General features: G+C 32.2%; 1 protein-coding gene across 12 annotated transcripts in view; it reads left to right on the forward strand.

Annotated features, from left to right (window-relative positions):
- Positions 1-19,316, forward strand: part of dock4b (dedicator of cytokinesis 4b) — a 191,979-nt gene that overhangs the window by 146,054 nt on the left and 26,609 nt on the right. For 7 of the 12 annotated variants that reach the window (XM_073946666.1, XM_073946667.1, XM_009299987.5 and 4 more), the window contains exons 33-42: positions 1,555-1,650; positions 4,912-4,972; positions 5,320-5,413; positions 7,175-7,323; positions 8,185-8,271; positions 8,543-8,647; positions 8,740-8,881; positions 13,031-13,197; positions 16,141-16,227; positions 16,631-16,807. In XM_073946666.1, coding sequence (XP_073802767.1) covers positions 1,555-1,650; positions 4,912-4,972; positions 5,320-5,413; positions 7,175-7,323; positions 8,185-8,271; positions 8,543-8,647; positions 8,740-8,881; positions 13,031-13,197; positions 16,141-16,227; positions 16,631-16,807 — 1,165 coding nt within the window. Of the gene's footprint in view, positions 1-1,406; positions 1,434-1,554; positions 1,651-4,911; positions 4,973-5,319; positions 5,414-7,174; positions 7,324-8,184; positions 8,272-8,542; positions 8,648-8,739; positions 8,882-13,030; positions 13,198-16,140; positions 16,228-16,630; positions 16,808-19,316 lie in introns of all 12 variants that reach the window. The other 5 variants (XM_005164996.6, XM_005164998.6, XM_005164997.6 and 2 more) reach the window with 1 other exon arrangement.

Genomic DNA, 19,316 nt, shown 5'->3' on the forward strand with positions numbered 1-19,316 from the left:
TATTTGCTAATTCATTTTAGCTTGAACTTTGCTGAATATTTTAATATAAAGACTTCAAAAAGAGAGACAACTTAATTTTATTTAAAAAAGGAATACAGAAACAATAAAAATACAAATGAATGCAAAAACTACTTTAACAATTAGTTGCATAACAGTTATTTGCATCTGTGACAATAATCACTTTAATGAATGTTGTTGTATATGAGATTCAGCATATTCAATGCACATTTAGCTTAATAATAGTTCACTGTATATCTTTTCTGCAAATAATTTAATACATTTATTAGGCATGTTAACTTAGGATTTATACAATAGGAAGAGCATTGTGATTTACATTTGATTACAAAAATTAGAAAAACTATATATATATATATATATATATATGTATATGTATATGTATATATATATATATATATATATATATATATATATATATATATATATATATATATATTACAATGTGTGATTTGCCGATTTTATTTATTAATATTTCATTTTTTGCCGCCATTTTGATAGAAAGACTTAAAAATAAGATAAAACTTATTAAAAATAATAATAAAAAACACAAAAAATTAAATACAAATAAATGGAAAAAAAATAACAAACAAAATCAATTGCATCAGGGTATATTCAAGGTTTCTGCAGGCTCTTGAAAAGTCTCAGAATGCCTTAAATCTCAGAATCCAAATTTTGGGCCTTAAAAAGTCTTAAATTTGCAGAGATATTGCGTTGTAGGTCTTAAATCTTTTTTTAAGTAGGTCTTAATTTTCCTTTGTTCATGTATAGCTAACCAGTCTGGTCAAAAGCCATACAATCACCAACAATCCATTTCAATAAACCTTGAAACGTTTTATTTAAAAATGTAATTTTTAACCGATTGTATTATTCTATTATTGTATTTTTAAATGTATTAAATTACTTAAAAATATTTTTTGATAGGTCAAATAAAAATCTTTTCCATCTGGGCCATTTGAACAGTTCCTTAGCCTTTAGCCCTTTATGAGTCTAAAATTTAATTCATTATGGTCTTTAAAATGTCTTAACATCTTAAATTCAAGTCAGTGAAACCTGCAGAAATCTTGTAATTGCATCTGATGAATATTTGTTATTATATTCATTATATTTAACGTACATCTAGTTTAATAATAATTAAAGTATATATTTTCTGAAAATAATGAAACCATTTTTAGACACTGTAACAGGAATTTTACATTAAATTACAATAATGACTTGAGTAATTAAAATTATGGATTTTTGCATGACAGCTGATTTTATTTCTCAAGCTGTGTATCATTCTTCATTTACTCCGCTTACTTTCTACTAACTGCACTAACACAGTATGAGTGGATGCTGCTGACATTAATCTATTAACATGACTTTATTTTGTTAATGCTGCTCTGGACTAGAATTCCTCTGTTCGGTCCATATCCTAGGTAAGATGACGTATGTGTTGTGCTGGACAGGTGTGTGTGTGTGTGTGTGTGTAGGGCATGATGTGATATGTGATGGACAGAAATGTGACTCTTTTCTGCTGTTTTGTGTTTTCTCTGTCAGTCTGTTGAAGAAGATTGAGAGGGAAACATGGAGAGAGAGCGGGATTTCTCTCATCGCCACCGTCACGCGCTTAATGGAGCGACTGCTGGACTACAGGTATGACACTGAGCAGAAAAACACATCAGTCCTGTCTGAATTTAAGAGTTGAGAGCCATGCAATTATACAAAATACTAGCTGTTCGGATGATTTAAAAAAAAGAAAAAAAAAGAGAGAGAATTATGTATCCAGTCGACAGATATGCGGTAAATTGATTCAATATCTGTTCAGACATTATTTTTTTGAGAGACATTCGTTTATTTGAAAAATGGGATTGCAAAATGGGATATATCCATTTTTAAAAATGTAATTTTTAGGTAATTTGACATTATTATTTAAGACATCAACAGTCAAGTTGATTCAAAATTTTTGTACATTAAACTATTACTTAAGCTCACTGAAGGCCCGGAACACAATATTTTTCAAATCCAGGATATTTGTTATTTAATTTTATGTCCATAAATAGTTCATAAATAAGTTAAAAACCATTCCACATTGCAAAATACTTATCTTAGCATTGTCAAACTTCTTAAATTGGTAAAAAAAAAACTATAAATCATAAATATATGGAATAATATATACAAAGATTGATTAATAAGAATAAGATTCTGAGTTAGATTTGGCCAGAATGTACACAACATAACTTTTTATTTTAATTTTTTTTGCAAAATGCTATACATCCACCTTAGGCTATATTCTACTATAGTAATACCATTAAGAAAAGCTAGTGAATCAATGTTTTGTTTAATAAGTAAGATTAAGTTAGTTATATAAACGACTTGTAGCTTGTTAGAAAGAGTTGTGGGCGGCTCCTTCACACCGCTGCTGAAAACCAAACCTGTATGTTCAGAGCGGGCGGAGAGTCCACGACACAAGCTCACCTCACCCTGTTATATTTGATAAATTATTTCACTGTAATAATAATAATAATTATAGCTTATTTATTGGTTGGTCCTAATGCCCAAGTATAGTGATGGGGACCCTATACTGCTCAGTGAGTGCCGTCTTTTGAATGAGACGTTAATCAGAAATGCATTATTTTGAGGTAATTCATGGATAGATGTAAAATACTAGATGTTCAGTCTTTGTTTTTTAGTTTGAGAGAGAGACAATAGTATATTTATTAATCAGAGATGCATTATTTTGAAGTAAATCATGAATAGATATAAAATACTAGCTGTTCAGTCGTTGTTTTTTAGTTTGAGAGAGAGACAATAATATATTTATTAATCAGAGATGCATTATTTTGAAGTAAATCATGAATAGATATAAAATACTAGCTGTTCAGTCGTTGTTTTTTAGTTTGAGAGAGAGACAATAGTATATTTATTAATCAGAGATGCATTATTTTGAAGTAAATCATGAATAGATATAAAATACTAGCTGTTCAGTCGTTGTTTTTTAGTTTGAGAGAGAGACAATAGTATATTTATTAATCAGAGATGCATTATTTTGAAGTAAATCATGAATAGATATAAAATACTAGCTGTTCAGTCGTTGTTTTTTAGTTTGAGAGAGAGACAATAGTATATTTATTAATCAGAGATGCATTATATTGAACTAAATCATGGAAATATATACAATATTAGCTGTTCAGACAGTTTTTTTGAGAGACAATAGTATATTTATTCAACAGAGATGCATTATGTTGAACTAAATCATGGAAATATATACAATATTAGCTGTTCAGACATTTTTTTGAGAGAGTATTGTATATCTAGTCAACAGAAATCAATTAACTAAATATAAAATATTAGCTGCTCAGATGTTTTTTTTATTTTAGAGAATAGTATATTTAATCATCAGAGATGCGTTATATTGAAGTAAATCATAGAGAGATAAAATACTAGCTGTTCAGACATTGTTTGAGAGAGAGAGAGTAGTATATCTAGTCAACAGAGATGCATTAAACTGATATAAAATACTAGCTGTTCAGACTAAAGTTTTTTAGTTTAAGAGAGAGCCAATACTATGTTTATTTATGGGAAATGCACTATATTGAACTAAATCATGAAAATATATAATTTCCATTTTTCACATTTAATACATTCCTGATAGAGAGAGAAAACAGCATATTTATTCAACAGCAATGCGTTATATTGAACAAAATGAGCACTAAATACTTTTGTTTGTTTTGCAAAGATTTTTCGGTGATGCTTTCACAATTCACAATGTTAACAACTCATTAACTAACACTACTAGCTTAATAAACCACTAATTAGCTGTGCAATTATAGTCAGTAAGGTAGAAGTTGGATTAGGGTTGAAGGATAAGATCATACTTTAGAACTACTAATAAACAGTTAATAACTAATAATAGGCAGGTAATAAACCAGTAAATAATAGTAATTGTTTTATGCTCAAGCCAAGTTGAGCTTCATTGTTATATCAATACATGAGTGGAAATACAGTGGAACGAAATGTCATATCTAACAGGATCATGGCACTACATAAAGATACGCAATCATAAATATGAACACAAGACTGGACATGAGAGCTTTTTTAAAGCTTATATATAACTAATGTACTGGTCATCTATCTATACTAACCACTACATATACTATAAGTATTTAGCTATACCGACAACCCAACTGACTATATATAGTCTGTACAAGTACTTTTGCTGAACAAAAATGCAAGATATTGTGCTAAAGGATGGTTGAGGAAAACAAGTTGTGCAACATGATTGTGTGGTACATTCACAGGTAAACATTGTTTTCCTTATTGGGTCTTAAGATGGAGTTTAAGCTAAGTTCGATGCATTTAGAGAGAAGAATGTCTCTACAGGTGGTTTGTCAGGATATTAAAATTATTTCATGTTTATGTCTTGAGTGAGGATGCAAATAATTCAGCATTTTGTCACAGAAGTCTTTTTAAAAATAATGTCAGCAATAATGTTTCAGAATATTACTGTTTTTTTATTTACTGCCTCATTAATCAGTGAAAAATAAATAACACACACTACACATATTCTTGTAATTCACCATATAATAGATCATTTACATTAACAACTACACCGACATCTAAGACACAGTAATGCATAGCATGTCAAACTGCAACAAAACAAAATGAAACCCCATCACAATTCGATCCATAACCCTCATCAAAAAATGAGAAAACAATTACACGCATTAAAGCACATGTAAACTGCAATGAAACGGTCCACAACAGCCTCAAACTCGATCAATAAGACCTCTCAAAATGCATTAGAAATCCAATAACGCTTGACAAAATGGCTCACAACAATGTCTCAATTAACAACACTCTTAAAAATGCAACTTTGCTGCTGCTTGTCACATTGGACACATTTCTGTTTTGCAGAGACTGTATGAAGTTGGGAGAAGTGGATGGAAAAAAGATCGGCTGTACAGTCAGTCTGCTGGTACGTTATTCACTATCTTTTATATCAATGTTTATCACTTTATATAAGTATTATTCACTCAAAACCTGCTTTGAGTATCGTTCCATCTCAGTTTAGATTTATAGTGAAGGCTCTCAGTCTTGGTTCAAGACCTGGAGGTAAAGAAAAAGAGAAGTTTTTAGCGCTTTAATTCAACAAAACACATCTTTTTCCCTATTATTGTTGATGACCTAGAATGGAATGATTTTTTTTTTTGCTTTTATACGTTCTTCAAGTGTCTTCTTAAAAATCCATTCATATAAAGCAGAGCGATGCTAAGAAGCATTTGAAGAGCATCATCTCCACAGCTCTTTGTCTCTTTTCTGCAGAACTTCTACAAAACGGAGCTGAACAAAGAAGAGATGTACATCCGCTACATTCACAAGCTGTATGACCTGCATCTGAAAGCACAGAATTACACAGGTACTTCAGCTATCAGATTGAAGCACGTAAGGCAGAGAAAATAACATCAGAGAACAAAGCACATTTTTTTAATTGTTAGATCACAGCTTGGCTATATTTGAGGTTATCCTAAGAAAGAGACGTTTTTTTAAGCATCCATGGCTTTCGTCCACAAAACCAATCTTATGTTCCACTGGGTATATTTTTGGGAAGAGCCAAAATTGTGTTTTTGTTATGGGTCAAATTGTTAATTTATGCCAAAAACATTATAATATTAAGTAAAGATCATAATTCATAAGGTTATTTTGTACATTTTCTACTGTAAATGTGTCAAAACCCAATTTGATTGTTAATATGCATTGCTAAGAATCTTTGACAGATCTAAAGTTGATTTTCTCAGTGATCTGATGTTTGCAACCATCAAAATCTCGATTTTTAAATAGTTGTCTTTTCAATGTTTTTAATCAAATTGTTATTCATCCAACAATCCCGCACATCAATGCAAATCCTATTTATACGATCTAGTCAAGCTTTTGGATGACGCATGCGTCTTAATTTCTTAAATATTGACACTAATGACTGGTTTTGTGGTCACATATTTTATGAGTTACATTTTCTGTATTCTGGAGCCCTATATCAAAATTTTACTTCCAGAAGATTTATGGAAAATTAAGCCAATACTAAGTGTTTAGCATTGATAACAATAAGAATTTATTCTTGACCATCAAGTTGGGAAAAATTTAAATTGATTGATTGTGTGACACTGAAATATATTTGTATGGGTGAAAATGATTGATATTTCTTTAAAACCAAAAATCATTAGAATGCTATGTAAAGATCATGTTTCATGAAGATATTTGTATGTATTCTACTGTAAATATACCAAAACACAATTTTTGACTGGTAATATGCACTGCTAAGAACTTAATTTTGATAACTTTGAAGGTATTTTGATGCTTGGAGCCCTCAAATTTCAGATTTTTAGATAGTTACATCTCTGTCAAATGTTTTCTTATTCTAACAATCACACACATCAATGCAAATCTTATGTATGAATCTTAATTTCCCAAATATTTACACTATTGATTGTGGCTGTTTTTATAGTCACATATTTCATAAGTTGCATAGACTGAAGCACAATAAAAAACATAAATTACATCTAAAATAATAATAATAAAAAAAACACTGAATAAAATGACAGAAAATGTTCAGATTACTTCCAGTAATCGATGATAATATACCTTAATACCTTAATTATGTGACAAATCTATTAAACTAATCTTTCATGATACTACTCTGCTGACCTTAAAGTAAAAAAAAAACAAATAATAACCAAAAAGATATTAAAGGTTATTTTGTAAAGTACTGTTCTAGCGTGATGTGTACGTATGAGATATACACTATGTATATACTTGCACATATTTATTGAAAGGGGAGGAAAAACATATTTTGATAAAACATATTTTAATATAACGCATATTTTTAAATTGATAAGTATGTGTTTATCCAGGAAATGTTTTAGTGTAAATGTTTAAAAAGGTGATAGATAGATAGATAGATAGATAGATAGATAGATAGATAGATAGATAGATAGATAGATAGATAGATAGATAGATAGATAGATAGATGGATGGATGGATGGATGGATGGATGGATGGATGGATGGATGGATGGATGGATGGATGGATGGATGGATGGATGGATGGATGGATGGATGGATGGATGGATCACTCTCTAATCTTCTTTTCCACTGTTATTTTATCATGTTTTTTGTCTCTACAGAGGCCTCGTATACTCTTCTGCTGTATGACGAGCTGCTGGAATGGTCTGAAAGGCCCTTGAGGGAGTTTTTGAGTTATCCCATGCAGAGCGAGTGGCAGAGAAAGGAGTATCTGCATCTCACAATCATCCAGAACTTTGATCGCGGAAAGGTCTGAATTTTCTCTGCATTTTTCCTTTCATTTTTCATCTTGCTTCTTGTTATGAAATTATCAATGGGTGATTGTATTTCGAGCAGTTATCCTTCACAACGAAATGCTATGTACATAATCAGCGACTTAATCACTTTGTCTGCTGATGAGAGTGAAAAATCAGTGCATTTGTTGTCTGCTTTCATTGTGGCAGGAGTCATCTGTCGGGATGCAGGATTTAGAAAGTAATATCACTGAAACGTTTCTGCTTGATGAATGATATACGTCTTAGTGTATGAGTGTTTGGCAAATGAAATAGATCTGATCTTTTTTTTAAGCACTATAAAATATTGCAGATCAAAGTGCACGCTGACATATAAAAGAAAAGTACAGTACAAACTACAATAGATTGGAGAATATAAAGCCTTATTAGTTTATTTTTTTGTAGACAAATCATGTTTTATTTTATAGGTTTACTTAAAAATAGAAAGCAATATTCATATATTTTTGTATTCAAAGCATTATATTTATTTTATTTGTGCTTTATTCTTGCTTGCTTTAAAAAGCATTTCCTTTAATTAGAAAATATTAAGCCATATTAATTAACTTTTTGTAGGCAAATTGTATTTTATTATTATATTATTGGTTTAATTAGGAAATATAAAGTAATATTAATGTTTTTGTATTCAAATAATTTAATTTAATTTAATTATTTTTTAATTTAATTTAATTTAATTTAATTTTATTTTATTTTATTTTATTTTATTTTATTTTATTTTATTTTATTTTATTTTCTATTTTATTCATATTAATGGTGCTCTAGTGTCTCCTACTGGTACTTTATAAAATTGCATGTGAATTAAAACGCTCCTCTCTCCTCAGTGTTGGGAGAACGGCATCCTCCTGTGCAGAGAGTTAGCAGACCAGTATGAATCCTACTACGATTACAGAAACCTCAGCAAGATGAGGGTGAGTTACAGCTCTTTAAAGAAGCGCATTTCCCTTAGCTCTTAAAGGGATCAACATTTCATTAACATAACTCTTACACATCAACCCTAATTAGTGACTTAATGCATCATTTTACAAGAATGCCATTCATAACAGAAGTCATTTATCTAACATTTACAGGCAGAGAATGTGGAATATTGTCATGCAAATATATATTTATGAAGGAAATGTTCACAATTAATTAGATGCATGAAGTGTGTGCACCAGTCTGCTAACCATATGCAAATCACAGATGATGGAGGCTTCGTTTTACGATAAAATCATGGACCAACAGCGGCTGGAGCCGGAGTTCTTCAGAGTGGGCTTTTACGGCAAGAAGTTCCCCTTCTTTCTACGGGTTTGTGTCTTCTTTGTCTCTGACAGTAACTCTGAAGTCCACTTGGTGTCAGTATTAACCAGGTTATTTGTGTGTGTGCGTGTGATGTGCAGAATAAGGAGTTTGTGTGTCGTGGTCATGACTACGAGCGTCTGGAGGCGTTCCAGCAGCGCATGCTCAATGAGTTCCCTCATGCCATCGCAATGCAACACGCCAACCAGCCTGACCAGACCATTTACCAGGCTGAAGCCCAGTGTATCCTTCACACATCTCTGCCTTAAAAAGAGTCTAACTTTTGCAGGTTCACAACAGTTGGTATTTTTTTAATATAGCTTATACTTAGGAATCTGAACACAATACACTGAAATGAAGTGTGGAAAACAGTCGGTCAGAATAAAAAAATAAAATAAAATAAAATAAAATAAAAAAAACGCAAATGAAATATGTGGAACATAAATGGGGAACACTAGTGAAACATTGTTTTTATGTGAAGCTTGTGACCAAATAAGAATAACTGAAGACATGTGAAAATATGATCGAGAGGTAGAAAACCTGTGCAGTTTCATGTGAAATATGTGGAACATAAATGGAACATAAATGGAACACGTATTGAAATATTTTCATATGAAACTCGCATGTGGAAATGTGATCACAAAAAAATCAAATGTTTCATAACCACGTATATGCTTCACTTGTTTTTTTTTCATGTGTTCCACATTTGATTTTAATGTGATGTTCATGTGGTGTCTGTAAAACCAGCGATACCACAAACAAACAACTAATAAAAATATTGGCTAAAACAAAAAGGGAACTAGTGCTGCACACAAACAAACCAGTGCTTACCATTTTCACAGTATTCATACTCACCATAGAAAGATTTGCTTGTGCAAACATGTCTGATATTCTCATAATCCATATTAAATAGTTATCAAAGCAAATATTTATTAAATTCAACAAAATGACAACTAACTACTTTGTATTTCCTCTCGAACATCTTCCTTGGTGTGTCCAGGCCTTAAGGACTAGAGTTTGAATTAAATTTGGTGTGCATTAAATAAGCATTTTGATGTGAAACATCCTTCCTGTTACTTTAATCACAGACTTTTAAGTTGAAATCACATTATTTGGGAGTCGCAGTCAACTTTCCCAATGTTGTGATACTACAAATTGTCCTACACCAATATCATTGTGGGACCTGGTGGTGATTTGCCAACAAGTTTAACATATGATTGTTCGTTAATAGACAGTACAGTAAATGCACACTGACTTTTAGTTTGCAATCAGCAAGCCTAAGCACTAAATGTCATGCTATTATAAAATCAGCATGTTTAAGACCTGATTTCGTTCAAAATCAGTGATCTTCACCGCCTAATTGATAAATAAAAATTTTCCATGTCCTGTCTTCAAAATATGGAAATTTATTTCATCCCAGTATTTTCAATGGAGTTTCAGTATCCTACTGTTACTGATGGCGCTAGTTTTCATCTTGTTTTACGCTTAAACAACTAAATGAACACTTAAATCTGTTTAACCGATTGTATTTTAATTACATTGCAACATCCGTCAAAGGAACCATGTAAAATTGAAAATAGTCACATAAACCTTTCACTGGAAGTTTATCATTGGCTGAAAACACTACCTGTGCATATTATAAAATATTTACAGTACATGAGTGTGATCGAACATCAGCCCTACTCCAGCAAAGCCAGAGTCGCTAACTTTAACTACACATCCACGTGTCTGCTAATCGATCCCCTTCCCCTCTCTCTGTGCACACATCAGCGGTGGAGACAGCAGGTCATAGGAGAGCGTTTGCTCAATTGATGAGACACGGACCTGGAGGCCTGGAGCTCAGAGAATTTGTGACGTCCTCCTCAGCACAATTAGAGCAGACAGGCCCGGTCAAACTGCATGAGCGCAGCGTTTTGTTATCCAAAGCCAGCGATTAATCATTGGTCTTCCTGGATGTCTGCCCTGCTCGATTCATATTTATGTGCTGATCAGAACTCGTATCTGTAAGGCACATGATGTTGGGGTTTTCAACATTTTGCGGGGGGTGTTTTCCAAATGGAATGTTGTCTGCTTTTGTTGGTGAGGAGGGGATAGCAGTAATACAGCAAAATCTCTTATTGAACTCTGTCTTTATAATATAATATAATATAATATAATATAATATAATATAATATAATATAATATAATATAATATAATATAATATAATAATGTAATTAATATAATATAGTATAATATAATATAATTAATATAATATAATATAATATAATATAATATAATATAATATAATATAATTAATATAATATCATATAATTAGTATAATATAATATAATTAATATAATATAATATAATATAATAATGTAATTAATATAATATAATATAGTATAATATAATATAATTAATATAATATAATTAAGATAATATAAAATAATATAATTAATATAATATAATATAATATAAAATAATATAATTAATATAATATAATATAATATAATATAATTAATATAAAATAATATAATATAATATAATATAATTAATATAATATAATATAATATAATATAATATAATATAATATAATATAATATAATATAAAAGTTAATATTAAATAATCAAATAATACTGTATAAAACTGTTGTAAATATATGCATACACTACAAAAAATACTGGGTTCCACACAAACGATTTGTGTTGGGAGGACATGAAGGAATTAACAGGGTTTATACGGTTCTGGAAAACCTGAAAAGGTCTGAAAAAATATTTGAGATGAACTTAGCTTATACTTGATACTATATTTGATGTGTATCCTTTAACAAAATTAAATGGGTAGAAAAAAGCAATAACTTAAAAAAATCTAAACCAACTTTACCTTCGCCTCTCTTTCACTGTAAATCAAGATGCATTTTGAGAGCAATATCTAACTGCAGAGGTAAGATACTGTGAGTGCTGAAGGATACTTTGTACTAGTCTTAAGTCTTTTGAAAACACAAGCCATCATTATGAAACTTTCACGCAGACAGCAAGATACTTTCTAAAAACTATTTTACAGATATAAAAATAAATATAAACCCCATAGATTGTCATATATTTTTTTGATATGCTGTAATAAATTTGAACATGCATTTTTTTGTCATTTACTAAGTGTACATAGACATAACATGAAATTTGAAACAAGATCATGAATATTTACTTTAAAGTTTTGGAAAAGTCATTGAAAAGTCATGGAATTTTAGTAGTAAAAATGTGTATGAAGCCTGAATTAAGTTAACTTTTAATAATAAAAATAATAATAATATTAAATAATAAACTTTATTTTTATATAGCATCTTTAAAAGTAGCCCCTCGAGGCACTTTACAGACATTTAAAATGTGCAGCACTAAAAGATTCAAGGGTAAATGCAAAAAAGCAATAATTAAAAACACATAAAAACAATAGTAATAGGTCTAAAACTAATAATAACCGTAAAAAGTAATTTTAAGAAATGATTTAAAAACAGTCTGTGTTGCGAATATCTGAGGGTAAAGGGTTCCATACCTTAGGTGCCAATGAAGAGAATGCCTTCCATTGATTTTACCTGCGTTGACTGAGACCAGCATCAGATGAGCGCAAAGCATGTCTAGGAGGGCATGGGATTAAAAGCTCAGATAAATATTGTGTTATCTTTTAGTTCTAGTTTATACAAATTTAAGTAGATTGAATATAAAAAAATGAGTTGTCCCCTTCCCCAAAAAACAATAAGTGTGTTGTTTCAGCTCATTTTAAAGAAACTAGGTTGAATAAAACTACAAATGTCATATTTTTGAGTGTATGTAGTGTGCAAAATCATTCATTCATTTAAAAAGATCTATTAAAATATTATTATTGCACTTTAAATGCATTTGTTTTATGCTTGTATGACTGTTTCTGTTGTCAAACACAAAAAGAGACGTTTTGAAGAATGTGCTTGTTGCTGTTTGCATTGACTTTATCATATATACAGTAGCTTTGTATGGCGCCATGTAAACAAGTGCATTTTTGTTTTAAAATAGATTTTTTTGAATGAAAACACTTCTTAAAAGATTTATGAATATATTATTATTATTGTTGCACTTCAAATGCATTTATTTTGGAGCATCACACATTGCAACAAATATTTGTTCTGATCTGCAAGTCTAAAAATTAAGTTGTTCCCGCCTCCAAAAAAAAAAAAAATAACAGTAATTGTGTTGTTCTACTTCAAATGTAAAGAAGTAGGTGGAATAAAACAGCAAACATCATTTTTTTTTGGAGTGTCTGTAATGTGCAAAGTCATTCATTCATTTTAGGAGATTTATTAATAATATAATATTATTGCACTTCAAATGCATTTGTTTTTGAGCGTCACACATTGCAAATTCCTTGACGGATCTTCATCCAGATCTGCAAATCTATGCTGTCACGCCAATCCCAGACAGCCAGGATGTCCTGCAGCGTGACGGCGTCCCCGATAACATCAAGAGCTTCTATAAGGTCAACCACATCTGGAGGTTTCGCTATGACCGGCCATTTCACAAGGGCACCAAGGACAAAGAAAACGAATTTAAGGTGAGCTAATGGATTCTGTGTGCCTTTATATACACTAGATTTTATGCTTCCGTTGTCATTCATTTGCTTTTTTGGTGTCCCTCTATGCATATATGACTGTTTCTGTTGTCAAATACAAAAAGAGATGTTTGGAAGAATGTGCTGGTTGCTGTTTTCCTTAAAGTTTGCATTGAGTCTGCCAGTTTGCATTGACTTTGTCATATGGAAACAAGTAAACAAGTGCGTTATTGTTTTAAAAATGCTTTTTTTATGACAACCACATTGATTTTTTTATTATTATTATTTAGAAAAACAATCTTCAGAGTGATTGTGGATAGAAAAGTGAAAATTTTTAGTCCTTCTATACTGAAATAGAAAAACACTGAAATATAAGGCATTTAGCATTTTTAAAATGCTTAGTTTTTATGGATTAAAGATGCCAGAGTAGTGTCGACACCAAGTACAGTATAGCCGCTAAAAAACGTATGCGTTTTAATACTTTATTTGGTAACACTTTAGAATAAATGGTCACATTTATTTTGATGGTCCGTTCGTTGAATTTAGATTAGATATCATCTACATGCCAACTAATTCTCATTCGATTATAAGTAGACTGTTGGGGTTAGTGCAAGTTGACATGTATACTTGCAGTGTTTCTTATAGTACTTGAAATGTCTGTTAAAGGAGCAGTATCAGCAGATATTAAGCAGACAGTCTACTAATACTCAAATGGACCATCAAAATAAAGTGTTACCAAAAAATGGTCCATTAGTTCATGTATTTATTAACGTTAAACATAAAAAATCTAGTAAAGTATTTATAAATCATAGTTAAAAAATAATAATTGCACTTGTTCATATTAGTTAATGCACAGTGAGTTAACATGAACTAGCATCATTTAACTTAACATTAACTAACATGAATAAATACTATAATAAATGTATTTTATTAAATGTACTAATAGTTTGTTCTTGTTAGTATTGGCTAGCATTAACTAATAGACCATTATTTTAATGCGATTTACATGAGGCCTCAGCGTCAACGCCTGACAGGGGCCGTGTCTTAAGTTGGGGCTAACGCAATCGTCATAGCAGTGTCAGCCAATGAAATTAGTCAGGAATCGTCTACTGTCTGAGCTAGTGCATTTGCATACAGCAATCTGATTGGCTGACGCTTCCGTTGGCACTTGAAAAGTTGAGAAAGTCCCAACCTCTGCAGCTAGCAATGCCACTGAAGCAGCGCCGCAAACCCACATTTCAGTTCGACAACGCCTGACGTCCCCCATTCAAAGTGAATAGGAGGCATTGACGCCCCGTGTGAATGGGTCATTACCTCTTATATTTATAGAACTGTTTTACAACATAGTATTTCATGTACAAATGTAAGGATTTCTCAAATCTCAACTGGAACGAATAAACATTGTTATATATTCAACAATGGTTTGCATTATTCAGTCCAATATTTCAGAAATAAGTCCTTCAAACTTACACTTTTTAAATGTAAATGTATTATTGTAAACAACACCTTAGAGATTCAACTCCTGCTGCAGAATAAAATCATCAAACCATAAACATTTAATCTCCACCTTTACTGACTTTGGCACAACTTTGGTTTAGTTTTTTGGAATATAAAGTTTTCCATCAGAATTAATTAAATTAACCTTGCTTTCACCAATGAAGTGAACATTGGTCCAGCTCTCTGTCCACACAACACGCTCCTCAATGCAGATTAGTTTTTGATTCCTGCTGCAGACGAAGGTTTGATCACTGCAGTCCAAACTCTCCTAAAGGTTAAGATCAGACAGATCCTTATCCTACTCAGATCAATTCCAGCTGCAGTGTTTAACCCATTGACTATTGAGCTTCTGCTCATTATTATTATTCTGTCCTATATTTGTCTTTCATTTACATCCAGCAATTCTGGGGAACTTGAATGTGAATTTTTGAAGATGCCATTTTCTAGAATTCCCAGTTTTGGATCAATCGTAAAGCCACAAGTACGCCTTATTTGAGTTTGTAATTTAGTGTCCAAGTCTTAGTGTCCATATGAACTGTTCTGCATTCCCTTTATGTCCCTTCTGAAGGCTGTTCATTGTAAATGGCCAAAAATAAAATGACCAGCACATTCTTCAAATTGTATAGATGGTAAAAAAAGTCATGGAGGCGAGTAATAATGTGTGAGTTTTTCATTCAGGGGGTGAACTCTGTGTTCTTTTCATGTCATTTTTCTTTCACTTTTCACTCTTGTGACTATTCATTCTTTCACTTTGAGTGTGTGTATATGTGTGTGTGTGTGTGTGTGTGTGTGTGTGGAGCTCAGGTGTTCTCTCACATGCTGCATTATTCACAGCCTCGGTCCAGAGAGGCTAATTAAAGTTTTAGGGACTGAGAGACTGGCTCCTTCCAAATATCATTTCCCTTCCCCTTCTCACTCAATATATCCAGCACAGACAATCACAGCCTCGGCGTGGATTCGATCCACCGCGGGGGTTAGATTTCCCCCCGACCTCCGGCGGTTACTGTGTTTGAAATAAACTGTTTAGCCTGCCAGATATTATATTCTCAGAGACACCGGGGGTACTCGGCACCCCGCTCCACTTACCGCCCAGTAATAATGTCTGAAAATCTCATTTGGAGGTAAACTTGGGCTGCGATGCCATCCAGATGATGCGATTATATTGGACCGGGGTGGTTTTGAATATCCCAATCAAGCAATCTGAAGTTCTTCCTCTGTTATACAGGGGAAATGAATTTATGAATGCGAAATTTAATATGTGGAGTCTGTGTTGCTGAGAATGAGCTGCTTAAAGTGTAGATTAAATGATATGTATTATACATGCTGGAGGAGGAAAGTCTTCTCTCGTTGTATATTTTGCAGCCGCTGTGGGACTTTGTGGACTTTCTCTGACAGTTGAAGTGTGCTTTCTCAATGAGCTTTTGCTTTTGTGTTTGTGTGTGTTTTTAGAGCCTGTGGGTAGAAAGGACGACATTAACACTTGTTCAGAGTCTGCCAGGCATCTCTCGATGGTTTGAAGTGGAGAGGAGGGAACTGGTAAGCTGATATCCCAGCAAACTTCTGCTGTTGTGTGATTCTGACACACATACACTGCATTAAGCTTAAAGGAAAAACTCTACACTGTAAAACAAATCTGTTAATTAAAAGTTTGCTTATTTTCTGATTTTTAAGTGTTTTCCGTTTATTTACGGTTGTGAATTACATTATTTATATGTTGATCTCTGCTCTGTTGACGTTTGATGTTGAAAATTCAACTCTACACTTCAACAAAGTGACTTTTATTGTCATTTTTATAGTTTTAAATAATATAAAGTATAATATATATAGAGACATAAGTCTGTAAAATAACCGAAAATGTAGCCCTACTGGCAGCTTATTTCAAGGTTTTTGTGGCGTAATGTACTATTAGTGTAACGTACAATATATTTTTTCATCACAGGTGGAAGTGAGTCCACTGGAGAATGCCATTGAGGTCATTGAAAACAAGAACCTGCAGTTGCGGACGCTGATCACGCAGTGTCAAACTAGGCAGATGCAGAACATCAACCCGCTAACCATGTGTCTAAACGGAGTCATCGATGCTGCCGTCAATGGAGGACTCGCTCGCTACCAAGAGGTGCAATTTCTCATCTTTACATGTTTATATCTTGCTAGTTCCCTGAAAACTACACTGATGCACTGTCACTTTAAAAATGCTAAATGTCTTTTAAAGTCGCCAACACAAATGCTGTATCCCAATTTAAATACTATCACTCCTAAATATTGAAAATATGTCTTAATCTGTCTCAATTTGTAGTACAGCGTAATGAATTGAGTATTTTAAAGGTACACTAATGGTCTACTGTTTCCAGTTAAAATTCAAAGTGCAGATCTGTGCTTTTCAAAATAATTATCGTTTACAGGCAGCTTTACAAAATCAGAAAATTAAGGTATTAGTTACAATAATAATGAGAATAATACATTTTATTTATGATGCACTTTTCTCAAAGCACTACAAAATATACAACAACAATTTTCTAAAAATGCAGAGAATTACTAGCTTGCAAAAAACCCCAGTAACAAGCCAAATGTCACATCGCAATTATAAAACAATATTAAATTATAAATTTAAATTAAATTAAAATATAACTTTATTATAATTTTATTAGTTGCTTATTAACTTGTAACTAATAGCATTCAACAGTTAAAGTGATTATAGGCATAGTTAACCTGCAGTTGTATTATAATAATAATAATAATAATAATAATAATAATAATAAATACATTTTATTTGTATAGCACTTTTCCTACATATATGCAACTCAAAGCACTTCACAAACAACCAACAAGCATTAAAATAAACCAAATTAAAAAAAGAATAGACAAATAAAGCAAAATAAGCAAAATATGTACTCTGATAAAAGCATACATGTACACGCATAAATGCATTAATCTACACAATCACACACACAATAGTCCTCACATATGCATGCACACACCGTACATGCATACATACATGCACCTATACAATATACATAAAATGCAAACACTTCACAAGCTGTTGTATTCATACGCAATTTTAAAGAGGTGCATCTTGACATGCTTTTTAAACACATGAATGCTGGGGGATTCTTTCACTTCATTTGGGAGACAATTCCAAATTTTGGGAGCAAAGTGACTAAAAGAAATGTCGCCAGATCGCATCAGATTTACAGAGTGGAAGTCCAGTGCTTGAAGAGCGTAGAAAACAGTTTGGATTATATTTCGATAAGCAGTCAGAAATGTAAGGAGGAGTCATGTTTGTTTAGTGCCTTATAAACTAATAAAACAATCTCAAAATATTTCCTTAGGTGCACAGCTAACCAGTGTAAATCTATTAAGGCTGGTGTAATATGTTCTTGTTTCTTCAGTTTCATTAAAACTCTGGCTGCTGCATTTTGTATCAGTTGCAACTTCCTTATAGAACTTTTTGGTAAACCAAAACAAATAGCATTGCAATAATCATGCCGAGAGAAAATAAAAGCATGAATTAATTTCTTAGCATCATTGAAAGATAGGAAAGAACCAATTCTGGCAATATTTCCCAAATGATAAAAACAAGTTTTTGTAACTTGATTAATATGAGACTTAAAATTAAGATCACAATAAAAAATAACACCCAGGTATAGAGTAGTGTAGTATAGTATAGACCAGGGGTCACCAATCTTGGTCCTGGAGGGCCGGTGTCCCTGCAGGGTTTAGCTCCAACTTGCCTCAACACACCTGCCTTTAACACACCTGTTTTAAGTATACCTAGTAAGACCTTGATTAGCTTGTTCAGGTGTGTTCGATTAGAGTTGGAGCTAAAATCTGTAGGGCACCGGCCCTCCAGGAGAAAGTTGGGTGAACACTGGTATAGACTGTAGGTGATGGCATTGTGTACATGGTTAATTAATGGCTAATATTACCCCATAATGCACTGTATCCAACATGCATGAGTAAAATCAAATCTACAAGCATCCCACCAAGCAATTCTGTGTTTAAAATATGTCTAATAGATGTTTAAAAATAGACGTCTTGGCTAAAACAAAGTTAAATTTGGGCTGCCAGTAAAGCACTCATCATCAAATACTCAAATTAGACAGACATCACATGTAGTCATTCATTCTTGTCAAGTTTTTTTTTTTTTAAGCACACACAATAAATGCTTTCTGGCATGGCAGATGCTGGAGAAAGAAGGTTAAGTGGAGATTCTTAGGTAAAGTGGTTTAAATGATTAATAATTTCCATCCTGATTTATTTACATGTTATCCATGTTTCATCTGCAACAACATTGTGAACTTTTATCAAGACACGTTTGGTCATTAACGTTTGAATGCATCATTATGCAAACACATGAGCAGATTTCTCTGCATGAAAGAGCCGCAAATGGCTTTTAATGTGTCACTTCGTCTCCAGTATGGTGGAATATTAATCAGAAAAGAAATGTGGAGGATGTGACAAGATGATTGACAGGGCATGTTACTAAGCAACAGAGCGATTCGTTATGACAAAGTAGTTCGTCCCAAAGCGCCTATACTCTCCTGTTGCACACTGAAATGTATGTACTTTAACTCCACATTCTTTTAGTGCAGTGTGTTAAATTAATTGGGAAGCAACAAAAAGAT

This window comes from Danio rerio, chromosome 4 (genome assembly GCF_049306965.1).
Source record: "Danio rerio strain Tuebingen ecotype United States chromosome 4, GRCz12tu, whole genome shotgun sequence".
NCBI classification, from domain to species: domain Eukaryota; kingdom Metazoa; phylum Chordata; class Actinopteri; order Cypriniformes; family Danionidae; genus Danio; species Danio rerio.